This window comes from Gekko japonicus, unplaced genomic scaffold (genome assembly GCF_001447785.1).
Source record: "Gekko japonicus isolate JY-2015 unplaced genomic scaffold, Gekko_japonicus_V1.1 scaffold309, whole genome shotgun sequence".
Classification (NCBI taxonomy): Eukaryota; Metazoa; Chordata; class Lepidosauria; order Squamata; family Gekkonidae; genus Gekko; species Gekko japonicus.
This window is the reverse complement of record NW_015166430.1, coordinates 122789-136509: the sequence shown is the minus strand read 5'-3', so window position 1 is coordinate 136509 and position 13721 is coordinate 122789. Positions and strand designations below refer to the sequence as shown.

At 49.1% G+C, this 13721-nt stretch overlaps 1 protein-coding gene across 2 annotated transcripts in view; it reads left to right on the top strand.

Annotated features, from left to right (window-relative positions):
• The window catches only part of FMO3 (flavin containing monooxygenase 3), a 26997-nt gene extending 15145 nt beyond the window's left edge, over window positions 1-11852 (top strand). For both annotated transcript variants that reach the window (XM_015411825.1, XM_015411826.1), the window contains exons 5-9: window positions 2257-2399; window positions 3389-3588; window positions 6553-6911; window positions 7789-7861; window positions 10816-11852. In XM_015411825.1, coding sequence (XP_015267311.1) covers window positions 2257-2399; window positions 3389-3588; window positions 6553-6911; window positions 7789-7861; window positions 10816-11158 — 1118 coding nt within the window. In that variant the 3' untranslated portion in view covers window positions 11159-11852. The remainder of the gene's footprint in view (window positions 1-2256; window positions 2400-3388; window positions 3589-6552; window positions 6912-7788; window positions 7862-10815) is intronic.
• Window positions 11853-13721: the final 1869 nt, after the last annotated feature.

Here is a 13721-nt window from a genome sequence, read left to right as displayed (position 1 = left end):
CTGGAGAAGACCCTGATGCTGGGAAAGATTGAAGGTCAAAGAAGACGGGGACGGCAAAGGATGAGATGGTTAGACAGTGTCATCGATGCAACGAACATGAAATTGAGCCAACTTCGGAGGACGGCGGAAGACAGGAGGGCCTGGTGTGATCTGGTCCATGGGGTCGTGAAGAGTCGGACTTGACTGTGCGACTGAACAACAACAACCCCGCCCTACCCCACAAGTGGGCTCTGGGCAGCTCGCCACATGTAAATGTAATCATTTAAAAGACTAAAATATAATATAACAAAAGATTAAAATTCAAATCCGTACATAAATCATGATACAGTTAAAGTGCTCTCCGAAAGTTTTGACCCCTCTATGTGTGCTCATATATACTGATTTTTAGCAAGTGGCAAAAATTCCCACCACTCAATACATAAAAAATACCTGTGAGTGACGCGGGTGAGTAGGTGGGGAGGGCGCGGGGGTGTGTGTGTGTGAGATCTAATATGGTGTCCGCCGCCTCAACCAGAGGCCCGGCGGAACAGCTCTTATCTTAGCCAGGGCTGGTTCCAGGTCTTGAGGGGCCCTCCATCTGCCCCCCACCAGGGCCCCCCTCATGCCCTCCTTTCCACCCTCATACCTGCATGGGGTTTTCAGGTCCCCTCAGCTTGCCAGCGGGAGGGATTTGGGGGGTGTTCTGGGAGTGGGCAGGGACACTGTGCAATGCCACCCATGTGAGGATGTCGCGTGGAAGTGACGCCATCCCGTTCGGGACATCGTGTGGCAACGCTCAGCATTTTGGGCAGAACCATAGAGTTTTGCCCCAAAAGCAGAACATCGCTGTGCAATGCCCTGATATGATGACGACGTCACTTCCGCGTGATGTCATCACATCAGGGATGTCACCATTGAGGGTGGGGCTTCCCCCACTGGCAGAAGCCCCCAAAATCAGGGGAAACCCCGCCCGGACTGTGGGTCTGGCAACCCTATACCTGCATGCCCCCTACTGGCCTGCGCGTCTTCCTCCCGCTCGCAAATCCTTCCACCACCCATGCTCAGTTGCCTCCACCATCCTTCTACCAGCTGCTTTTTCAATGTGGGAACCACCTGCCAGCCGCAAACCCTTCAGGAAATGGCATTGCCCACTTCCCGGACCTTGAGTCATTGGGCAGTAGAGCTCAGAAGAGCTACAGGTGGCTTCCAAGCCACCGAGGATCACTGCTCTAAAACAACCAAAGAGCTGATCTTCACCATGTGCGTGCTTAACCCCAGCAAGGGACATAGGGCAACCCCGGCAAGGGGCTTTCAAAGCAAGTGAGAAGCAGAGGCGGTTTGCCCTGTGGCCTCCTTCTGCAGAGGCCTCCTTGACGCCTTGAGAGCCAGTTTGGTCTGAGAGCCAGTTTGGTGTCGTGGTTAAGTGCGCGGACTCTAATCTGGGAGAACCGGGTTTGATTCCCCACTCCTCCACTTGTACCTGGCTGGATGGCCTTGGGCAAGCCATCGTCCTGAGTGGAAAAGGAAACAAACAACCATGATATCTTATGCCACAAAAGTCTCCAAAAACTAGAAATTTCTTTTTCCAATATTCAGTTTACTGGATGCAATTGAATATTGGAAATGAATACTGGAAAAAGAAATTTCTAGTTTTTGGAGACTTTTGTGGCATAAGATGTCACGGTTGTTTGTTTCCTTTTCCACTTCCTTCCTGTGATCTCTCTCCTTGGTTTGCATAGTTCTTGTAAGAGCTGTTCTGGAAAAAGAGCCGTTTCTGTCAAGAGTTCTCTCAGCCCCACCTACCTCACAGGCAGTGTTCCCTCTAAGCTGAGTTAGTGTGAGCTAGTTCACAGTTTTTTTAGCCTCCGGCTCACACATTTTTGTCTTAGCTCAGGGAGGATGGCTCCAGAGCAACTAATTTATGCAGTAGCCAAATCGCTCGCTCACAATTTTAATGCCGGTAGCTCGCAAAGTAGAATTTTTGCTCACAGGACTCCACAGCTCCTCTAAGCTCACAGGGTGTCTGTGGTGGGGAGGGGAAGGGAAAGGAGTTTGTGAGCCGCTCTGAGACACCTTTGGGTGGTGAAGCGCCATGGGGTATGAATCCAGTGTCTTCTCCTCTTCTCTTTTTCTTCTTCTTCTCTCCCCTCCAAGTACCGACCCTCCTCAGCTTCTGACGCCCTGACGCCTTCCCTCCCGATCTTCACAACGCAGGAAAGTAAACACGTGTGCCTTTTTCTTGAAGATGCCTGCTTTGTTTCCCACTTTCCCACTTAGGGATGGAGAAGTTTAAGGGCAAATACTTCCACAGCCGGGAATACAAAGGGCCTGAGAAGTTCAGAGGGAAGAGAGCCCTGGTGGTTGGCCTCGGGAATTCTGGCTCTGACATCGCCGTGGAGCTTAGCAACGTGGCCTCTCAGGTACCGCCGCCCACACTCTGATCCGGTCCAAGTTCAGCCCTTTCATACCCCAGGAATAAAATCACCCACCATCTTCATCTGGAATAGATGGTGAAAGAAGGAGGGGTGAGAAGTGAAAAGGTCCATAGCTCAGTTACAGAGCACTTATTGCACCCAAAAATGTTATCTCCGGTAAAAGTTATTGGAAGTACCCGATGTGATGTCCCAGCGCCTCAGCCTCCATAAGACGAGGGGCCCAGAGAGTTGCAGGCAGAGAGGCAAACACTCAGCATCTTCCTGTTTACTGTCACTGACTCCCTTTGAAGGGTAGATCAATACCCTTTCGGGCAGGGGTGTCGAACTCATTTGTTATGAGGGCCGGATCTGACATAAAGGAGACCTTGTCGGGCCGGGCCGCGTGTGTCATAAAATGTCATGCCAGGCAGCGGAGAGATAAACTTTATAAAGGACACAAACACGAACACAAAGGGTGTTTTTTTAAACTTAAAATAAAAACATGCTTAAAACATTGGCTCTATAAGCTGCAAACCTACTTTTGCTTGATTGACATTCGCCACAGAAATCTCATGCTCAGAGTCCTGAGTCTAGGACCCAGGTTGAAACATGAAATGGCTGAGCGAGTGAGAGAGTCTGGCGAAGCAAGCTATGATGCAGCAGCAGCAGCAGAAGTGGAAGCAGGAGATGGCCAGTTCCACTGTGGGCCTGAGGGAAGCCCTCCTGGGGCCTAATATGGCCCCAGGTTGTTTAAACTATCTGCCCCTTCTGTAGAGAAAGTGGACCCACCCCACTGCATGGCTGTATAATTTGCTTTTAGAATTCTTGCTGCAATGGTTTTGCTGCTGTCAAGCAAGATTTACCCTGGACTCAGAAGACTGAATTATACTCATGAGCAAGATCCATTAAAATCAATGAGAATCAAAGAACACTGCTTGGAAATTTAAGACTTGTGCTGGCTTTTTGTCCCCTACACCCCCCTTTTGTGTGTCAAGGTTTATCTCAGCTCTAGAAGTGGATCCTGGGTGATGAGTCGGGTGTGGGAAAACGGCTACCCTTGGGACATGTTGATCATCAATCGCTTTGAGACGTTCCTCAGGAACGCCCTCCCTACGGCGATCAGCGACTGGTTGTTCGAGAAGCAAATGAGCAGATGGTTTGACCATGAGAACTTCAGCCTGGTGCCAGTAAATAGGTACTCATAATCAGAAAGGTGGCGGTAGGGTTGCCGGGGCCACGGGCGGGGGGTAGGGTTGGGAAGCTCCTGGAGATTGGAGGGTGGGGAGCCTGGGGGAGGACAGGGGCCCCAGTGGGGTACGATGCCAGAGAGCCCACCCCTCCAAAGCATCCATTTTCTCCAGGGGAACTGATCTCTACACTCTGGAGATGACCTGTAATTCCAGGGACTCCCCAGGCCCCACCTGGAGGCTGACATCCCTAGACCACAGGGGTTAGTTATGAGGGGTCCTTATCCGTGGGCCAATTATATGTACAGGGGAGAAATTCTGAAAACTTAAGATGAGCAGAGCCGTGTCAGTCTGTCTGTAGCACTAGAAAAGAGCAAGGGTCCAGGAGCACCTTAAAGACACACAAAATAGGTGGCCGGGGAGGAGCTCTCGTGAGTCACTTGCTGTGCAGCATGAGCTTCCGTGAGTCAGTGAAGAAGGGAGCAGCACAGGGGAAAGATCAGAGAGGCCCACTCTCTAAATGCTGCTCCCTGAGCCAGTTTTGTCCTCCTCCCTCTCAGTTGCTTTAAAATTATGGGAGATTCTCATCATAAGTCTTGCACTTCGAATCTGGCTTCATCTTTCCAGCCAGGTGACTTGACGGTGTTATCATTATCCCTGAGAAAGTTGTGCCCACGAGCGAGTTGAAGACATGAATCTCTGTTGTCCCAGAACAATAACCTGCCAGAACCATTGAGCAGAGACGGTGGTAGGACGGGGGAATGGGGGAAGGAGTGCGTGCATTACAGGAAGGAGTCCGTGCATTACTTTCTCAGTGGCCTGAAAAAAGACTATTGTCAGATCTCTCGCCTTCGAGGGCCACTCCTCTTAGGTAACGGAACACCGATATTCTTGCCAAGAGTTCTGTTGGGGACAGTTATTTGGCTGTAGCTAAAGAAATATTCAGAATGCTGTTATCTAGAAAGCAGGGACTTCTCCAAGCTGTCTGGGGAAAATATAAACAATCAGCTCCCTCGCAAATACCAGGAATGACAGGGGTGTTAAATGCTTCGGATACTTTTCTAAAGGGAGTTTGATTTGCGCATACCATTCACTGTTGCACAAACATTGGGGTTATAAGGGAATGGCTTGTCTTTATGGAAACAGTTTTGAAAAAATGCAATATGAACCCAAACTGAACCAGGAAACATACCTTAGAAATAGTGTCCTGTGACTGAATTGGCCCGTCTCAACAGGCCAAGGTAGCTCAAACCACAGTCATGCAGTCTGAAGCATACTGGCTTTTGATTACAAGGGTTGATTCCAAAAAGCAATGCAAAAGTGCCCAAAACAGTTTGAAAAGAGTGGTCTGTGTAGCTGCAGCCTGTTCAAGGGTAGTCCCCACCCCCAGGCAGAAGAGTTGGGACGATAATGCAAGACCCCTCTTCCATAAGGCACAACTTGTTTGTAGGAAGAAATTGCAGTCCAAAGACAATCAGAGAACATATGGGATCAAGACCAGCCCATCCACTGGGGGACAAAGCAATTCCCCGGGGTGGACAGAGGTCAGCTGTTTGTCCTTCCCCAGCTTGCTGATGTCTGGGCTGGGTGGGGTGTGCAGGGTGGGGAAATGAGCAGGCCTGCCCTAATGCAGCAAAAGAGCCATCAAACTTAGCTGATATCTGTCTGTCTGGCTGTCTACCTATCATCTCCTTCACACATCTTGTCTGAATTAAGAACATAAGAACATAAGAGACGCCAATGTTGGATCAGGCCAAAGGCCCATCCAGTCCAACACTCTGTGTCACACAGTGGCCAGAAATACCAGGTGCCATCAGGAGGTCCACCAGTGGGGCCAGGACATTAGAAGCCCTCCCACTGTTGCCCCCCCCCAAGCACCAAGATGACAGAGCATCACTTGCCCCAGAGTCCCTATCTATACCTTGTGGCTAATAGCCACTGATGGACCTCTGCTCCATATGCTTATCTAATTCCCTTTTGAAGCCGTCCATGCTTGTAGCCGCTGCCACTTCCTGTGACAGTGAATTCCACAGAATTGAGTTTGTGTACACCATTTCTAGTTACATATGTATGTGCTGTCAAGTTACAATCTACTTATGATGACCCCACAAGGGGCTTTCAGGGCAAGTGAGAAGCAGAAGCGGTTGGCCATAACCTTCCATTACAGAGTCGTCCTTGGTGATCTCCCATCTTAATACTGACCCTGCTTAGCTTCCAAGGTCTGAGGAGGTTGGGTTGTATCATATCATTCCACTCCCCTGTTTCCAGTTAGTAAAGGTAAAGGTAAAGGTTCCCTTGCTCGAAAGCCAGTCGAATCCGACTCTAGGGTTGCGGTGCTCATCTCCGTTTCAAAGCCGAAGAGCCAGCGCTGTCCGAAGACGTTTCCATTGTCATGTGGCCAGCATGACTAGACACCAAGGCGCACGGAATGCTGTTACCTTCCCACTGAAGTGGTACCTATTTATCTACTTGCAATTTCTTGCTTTTGAACTGCTAGGTTGGCAGGAGCTGGAACTAGAGACGGGAGCTCACTCCGTCATGCGGCACACTCGGGTCTCGAACTGCTGAACTACCGACCTTTCACAGCCTGCAGTTCAGCGTCTTAACCACTTGAGATTTACCCATCCCAGTTAGGGATGGGTAAATCTCAGAGCCTGGCTTTGGAACAAACTCCGGCTTGCATACTACATCAGCTAGACATCTCGCACGTATGGTCCCCTAGAATCTGTTTTGCCAAGATTTCTTGCCAAGAGTGTGTGAAGGACCCTGCTTTCACAGAAAAAGATCCCCCCCCCCAGGGAGCGTTGCTTTGTAGGAAAACATTTTGCAACTCTGAAAGGTCCCCTTTGGCTGTGAAAACTGAATTCATGAATATTCAGCTTGGCCCTGATAATTCGCCAGGGACAAAATGACATGTTGTTCCTCCCCTGCCTGCAGTTGTGCAAGAGTCCCTCTGTTCCGTCTTTTCTTAGGACACTGCGCAAGGAGCCGGTGTTCAATGACGAGCTCCCGAGCCGCATCACGTGCGGAAGTGTTGTGGTGAAGCCCGGTGTGAAGGAGTTTACAGAATCCTCTGCCGTATTCCAGGACGGGACTGTGCAGGAAGGCCTCGATTATGTCATCTTTGCAACGGGCTATACCTTCGCCTACCCGTTCATGGATGACGAGTCCATCCTCATGTGCAGAGACAACACGGTCACCCTATACAAAAGCATCCTCCCCCCTCGGCTGGAAAAACCCACCATGGCAGTGATTGGCTTGGTTCAGTCTCTTGGATCAGCGATCCCAACTGCGGAGCTCCAGAGTCGCTGGGCCACAAGAGTCTTCAAGGGTTAGTGGGGCACAGAGGAAAATAACTGGGTCCCAATGCCACCCAGCCCTTTTGAGCCTGTGGGCACCTTTGGCGTTCTGACACTGGATGGTGGGCACGATCGCAAAATGGCTGCCATGAGAGGCGGAGCCAGCCACAAAATGGCTGCCACAGCCGGTGGAGCCAACCACAAAGTCTCAAAGAGCGAGATCATGTGTAGCTCTCTTAACAGTTCAGGCAGAAACTCTGTTTTGAACCTATTTTGTTGCATACGCAGAACTTATCTTCAGTCATACAGCGAAGCTCCTTGGGCTATGGTGGCAGCTACTGCCCAATCAGCTTCTTAAAAATCTGCCACACAGATCTACAATGGCCAGTCAGAAACCCTGTGGGCAAAACCCCCACCTGGCCCTGCCCACTCTCTAAAAAGGCTTAGTGGGTGGCAGGGAAGGCACCATGTTGGGGAGCCATGATGTAAACAAAGAAACAGGAGAAGAAGGATAAAAAAGGCTTCCGAGTCCAGGGCTGATCCTCTCTCTGTGTGCCTGCAGATCTCCGTGCCTGCATTTCTGCAGCTGATGTGCCTGTCTGGCCCTAGTGGGTCAATTGCCCTGGGAAGGAAGTCAAAGAGGAATAAGGCCTCTTTGGTGCTGCAGTTGCCCTCAGGCTGTGAAATATACCTTTGTAATCAAGAAAGAGGCTTATTTGGCCCATGGGGCAGAGCTTGCCTCTCTTCAGCACATGAAGACACAAAGGAAATCCAGTCTTTGCATGCTGAGAACTGGGAGAGTCCCGCGAGTGTGAAGAAAGCAGCGTGTGCCTCTGTGTGTTCATCCATGTGAGAATAGGTGTGGATCTCATAGGACACTGTAATGACTACCTCTGTCTCCTTCTACAGGGTTATGTAAGCTGCCTTCAGAGAGCCACATGATGGAAGACATCGATGAGAAGATGGGGAAGAAGCTCAAGTGGTACGTTTTAAGAGCAGAGTCTCCTGTGTGCTGCTTGAAGCCTCCAAAATTCTGTCATGTTTGTCATTGACACGATGGTTTCCTGCAGTCAAGGGGTTCGGGGGATTCCATGCTAGAAATTCTGATATTTCTTAGCTGCTCAAATAGATAAGCTGTAAGTTGGCATCCTTCAGATGGATCCCCATAAAAGCCTTGAAAATATGGGAGGCAATAATCCAAAGGGGAGGGAAGGCGGCATGGTGTGGCCCGATCTCGTCCGATCTCGGAAGTGAAGCAGGCTCAGTACTTGGAAGGGAGGCCACCCAGGAAGACTCTGCCATTTTTGGATTTGATTTGGAGGTAAGTCAGTTCTCGGGAGTTGTAATTACAATCTTTACATCTGTTATCCAGCTCCTGTGCCTTTTAAAGGCGCAGTTTATTATTTCCCCCCAAATTGCATCAGTTAAATTAAAGCAGTGAAGCTTCAAAAATCACTACGTTGTCAAACACTTCAAACATCAAAGCAGAGTGTAGAACAAAGCAAACAAAACCTATCCGTCATATCAGTTTATTTATTTATTTTATTTATTTATACATTCGACTTTATATCCCGCTCAGACCCCCTTGTCTAGGGGGTCTCTGAGCGGCTTACAGGTCGGTGCTAGTCACCATTCTGTTAAGGTAAACTTTAAAATATGTAGGTTGTCGTGGTATCCCTAAAGGTAATAAACATGCGAATTATAATAACAGATTTGTAATACAGCTACAACGTACCCCCATAATAGTAAACAACTTTATTAATCGAATATTCCCGATGTGATCAAGTCAGCTGACTTTGAAGATGAAAAGGAAGCAAAAGACCCCAACCCCACTATATAGGTCTGTTAGCAGTTCTACTGGTTGTGCAAAAATCCCTGTAGATCTTCACAGACGAGTTCGTTTCAGACGCCTGGGGCACATCAGATCTCTCAGATCTCAACTAGTTTAACTGTTGCGGATTTCCCTCATATTGTGTAGTGGGTTAGCTGCATGGACAAAGGACAAAGAGTGGCATAGTGCATAGCACGCTTTATTGGTACACAACACGAACTGGCTCTAACGACCAGCTGGCCAACTATATACACCCTTGGGGACACACCCCTGGGTCCCGTTGGTGGGTTTGAATCTCCCGCCACGGTTCCCATTGGTTCCCCAGTGGAGGGACTAGGAGCCTAGTCCCCATTGTTCTCCCAGAGTCAAGCTCTGGGGTATTCGCTGGCCCCTAGTGGAGGTCAGCGGACATAACACCTCACAATATCCTTGAAATTCCCTGGTCGTTCCTACTGCCCCCCCCTTCAATTCTTAGGGGGCCCTAGCAAGAGGGAATTACAGTTGGACCTTCTGAAGTAGATGGAGGGAGATAAGCTTGTTGCAAAGAGGCAGCCTTAAGCCATTTGCAAAGGACCCTGGAGGTCTTTTTTTGTGTTCCCTTCATACGAATGTCACATGAGTAACCTTCTTGAGTGACATGTTCTTAGCATCTCTTACTGAAGCTCTCTTTAGCTTCCTACATTCACATTATACTCCCACCTTGATACAGCGAGAATTCTGACTCTGTCCTTGAGCCCAAGAATTGCTCTCCCCATCAAGCTGTTGTTCCACCTGCTTTCCGGAGGTGTACATGTGCAGGGAGTATCGTGGTCATTGTAAGGCACTAGAAGCAGAGCCCCCTGGCAATGTATTAGGTAACAAAGGACTACAGATCAAGCTCGAGATCAAGATTAGAATCTCTGTTTGTCTTGAAAGGCAAATGGTAGACCAGTTAAGCCTAGATTCCTACCAGGACTGCAAGAAGCTAAGGGAAACTGGGTCCCCTGCATTACTGTTAGCCTTTTAAAGGGGGGGAAAGGTGGGCACTTGGCTTTTGCTTGCCTTCTTTCTTTAAAATGGAAGGTGGTTTAAACTGGCCGAAAAGTGGGCGATTCTGCATCTGGCATTTACTCCACATTTTCTCAACTGGGAGGGAAAAGTGCAGCTCAAAACCACATTCAAATACCCCGAGGCAACACCATACTGACTGTAAAGTCAACCCTGAAGAGCCATAAAATAGCCATAAATTTATGCAGAAGGTACCATAAAAGCTGATGATCAAAGGAAGAGAAAGTGGCATGCAATGCAGAGGGGAATTTCTGTCGCAACCTGGGTTTTGTACAACAAAGGAAGGAAAAGCCACTGTGGGGTCAGCCTGTGACAGGGTTCTCTTTCTAGCCTGGCTCTAATCCAAACAGAGGTCTTGTGCAGCTGCAATTCAGCTTGAAAGGAAAATGGGCAGTGACAGATTTCCCGGGGTCTTTGCCTGTTTTGACCCTAATTCAGGTATTCCACTTTTGGCAATCCAGCTGTGCATAAGCAGAGATCACAGCCCCCTTGATCTTCCTGGTACGCGTGGTTGCCATTGGGCGTGAATGAAGCACGAGCCCAGCTTTATCGTGAGTCCGCATTCACAGGGACCAGAGTTGGGACGATACGTGTGTCACACAAACTGGCTATTGCATGATCTCCATTTATGCACAGCTTGAGTGCCAACGTTGTAGTGACTGAAAAGAGCTTTTCTGTTGGTGATAGCCAAGCATTTCAAAAGGGTGGTGGGGCAATGCTCCCTCTAAGCTGTTGAGTCTTGTGAGCAAAAATTCTACTTTGTGAGCTACTGGCATTAAAGTTGTGAGCGAGCGATTCTGACTCAGCTTAGAGGGAACACTGGTGGTGGGAGAATAGACTGGCCTGCCCATTAGTGGAGGATTCAGCTTCCCTTCCACCTGGCATGGCGGGGGGTGTCATTGAATATGTGAAAATGCGTGTTTCTGTGCTACAGCTACTCCTGGGAATATGTGTATTTTCTCAACACATATTTTTCCAAAAGGAGACCCAGATTCAGTGCCTCTTCCATGTCTGGTTGAGAAGTTCATCTACCCAACATCTTCCTGCTTTTCTTTAAGGTACGGCCAGTGCGATTCCCTGCAGACAGATTACATCGTCTACATGGACGAACTCGCCTCTGTGATTGGCATCAAGCCCAACATTCCACTCCTCTTCCTGACAGACCCCAGACTGGCCGTGCAAGTTTATTTTGGCCCCTGCAGCCCATACCAGTTCCGCCTGACGGGACCCGGGAAGTGGGACGGGGCCAGGAACGCCATCCTGACCCAGTGGGACCGAACGCTGAAGGCCACAAGGACCAGAATTGTACACAGTCCTCAGAGCTCTTTCCCACTCTGTGCTTTCCTCAGAATTTTGGCCCTCCCACTTCTCATTGCCGCAGTTTTTTTGGTGTTTGTCTGATTCATCTCTGGGTGGAACAAGATGCAGCAGCAGCTGCTTAAACCCTGACCTCCACTTGTGCAGGAAGAACGGGGTGAGGGGGAAGGGACACACGGGGAGGGGTGCAGAGCCTTTGCCCCTCCCATGACTTACCTGATCCCCAACCCTAAACCCCCAATATCACTTCCAGTTTCAAGAGCTCTTGGGGCAGTGCATTTGGGTCTACACGAAGCAAGATATACCCAAAAAACTCCTTATCAGTATGTTTCAGGTATATTCCACCTTCCCAAATGTATTTGGGTTTCCTTGGGGAAACTGGGGGAAAAAATCCCCCAAAAAATCCTGGATACATTTGGGAATTACCGGTGGATCCGAAAGCAGAGGAGAGCAATCTGCTCCTGCCTCTCAGCTGTTTCTCGGGCTTCTACTGCAGTCCCTTTAAAGTTTAAAGGGACTGCAGAAGACAGCCTGAGGATCAGGATTGGCTGTGCTGGGGGACTCAGATCCTGGGTGCAGTGCAGTTTAAACCATGCTGCAGGAGAAACCATCTCAGCCAGGGTCTGCACACCTCAGGGGGCAATCTCCCTCAGGCACACAGACCCTGGGTCTAGCTCCTTAGCCTCTATAGACACTTCTGCACACACTGAATAACACACTTCCAGTTAGGGTTGTGAGTTCTGGGTTGGCAAATTCCAGGAAATTCTGGGGGTGGAGCCTGGGGAGGACTGGGAGGGGCCTCATCGGGGCATAATGCCACAGAGCCCACCTTCCAAAGCAGTCATTTGCTCCAGGGAAACTGGTCTCTGTAACCTGGAGACCAGTTGTAATTCTGGGAGATCTCCAGCCACCACCTGGGGACTGGCAACCCTACTTTCAGTCCACTTGGCAACTGGGTATTAATGTGTAGAACAGAAAAATTCACCTACAAACAATCCCTGTAGTGCACTGAAAGTGGATTGAGAATGCGTTAGTCAGCGTGTGTGAAAGTGCGCATGTTCCTCCGGGGCAAATGGTTGGCCACAATGTGAGACAGGATGTTGGAGGAAATGGATGACTGGTCTGACTCTCTGTTCTTAAGAACAGGCTACAACTCCTGAAATGCTGTTTTCTATGTAGAATAAAGTTTTAGGGGATGGAGAAGCATTTGATCCCACGTGCCCCACCTGTAGCTTGAAGCGGCAGCTATAAGAACCAGGGCCTGACCCCATCTTTCCGTTGAGGTAGTTCCTTCATCTGCTCTTTCTGAGTCCCCAGCTTCAATCCTGGCTACCACATGGCTTGTGATACGCATAGCACATCTTGCAAAAGATATATAGTTCCTTCCTCTCTTTGTTGTCTTCTGTTCACTATAGGGGTGTTCAATTTTTAAAAATTCGGTATATTTCAGTACTACTGGACCTGAGGAGGGCAGCCATTGACCACGTGCTGCCCTAAAGAGCTGGAACAAGCTTCAAGGTAATGGAATCTCTGTAGAGATCTGTATGTTCCTAAGCAAAAGGAGCCTGTGCTATATTTTAACATCTGATAGGGCATGTATAGAGAGGGACAGAGGATTTGTATTTTACCCATTTCTTTTTAATCCCTTCCTCAGTCTGGTGCTGTGCTAAAAGCATAGCTTGTGAACATTTTCTTTTTAATAAATACTTTATAACTTTTGATGCTCGTAGTGGTTTTCTGTACTGCATAGAACTCCACCATCTTGAACACACTATTTTAAAAGCAGTGCCAGGGGAAAGGCAGGCAGTTGGCAAGTGACTATTCAGATAAAGCTAGATCGTCAAGTTGTCAGAACCCACAGCCAACAATGAAGTACATGCATTCAAGAATGGTAATACTTTTATTGCAGAGCTATAGATGCAGTAACATAAGCACTGTTAAGAATGGCGGCGGCCCCATGGGCATAATAGGATATAGGGTATTCGTATGCACCCCCCCCCAACAGCACTGGCCAATTAGGCACCCTCCCGCGCGGGATAAAGCTTGGAGACCATTAGGTAGCTAAAGCTGAGAACCAACACTCTCCCATGGCCCCTAGGAAAACCCCAGACAATACAACTCCCTCCTGCACATCTGTATAAATAAGCATTTTGGCGAAAAGCAGGAAAAGCACAGAAAGGAATGCAGTAGCAATTAACCTGAAAGGAATGCAGTAGCAATTAACCAGACACAGCCCGAGTTCCCCAACCTTCATGGCAGCATAGCTGACCCAAGTGCAATCCCAATTTGATTGAGTTTAAATTTAATTGCGGCATCCTAGTTCATATTATGCAACAAGTGGCTATTCCTCCAAGAGCACACAAGGCAGCAAACAGTCCCTGTGGTGACCAGACGCTGGGCAGTGGGAGACAGAGAGGCCAGGCCTCAGAACTTGGAAGGGAAGCTGGGAATCCGGGCCCTCCCAGTGGGCAATTCCTCCAAAGGTCAGGTGGGTTACCAGAGAGAGAGAGAAAGAGAAAGAAAAGTCTCTCCAGGTGGTGGTGGGGGGACTTGGAAGGCAGGGGGGAGCAAGGCCTGCAGGCCAGATCAGGCCCATTCTGCCACGAGTTGTATAGCTTAAGAGAAAATAGGGAGAATCAGGGGTCGT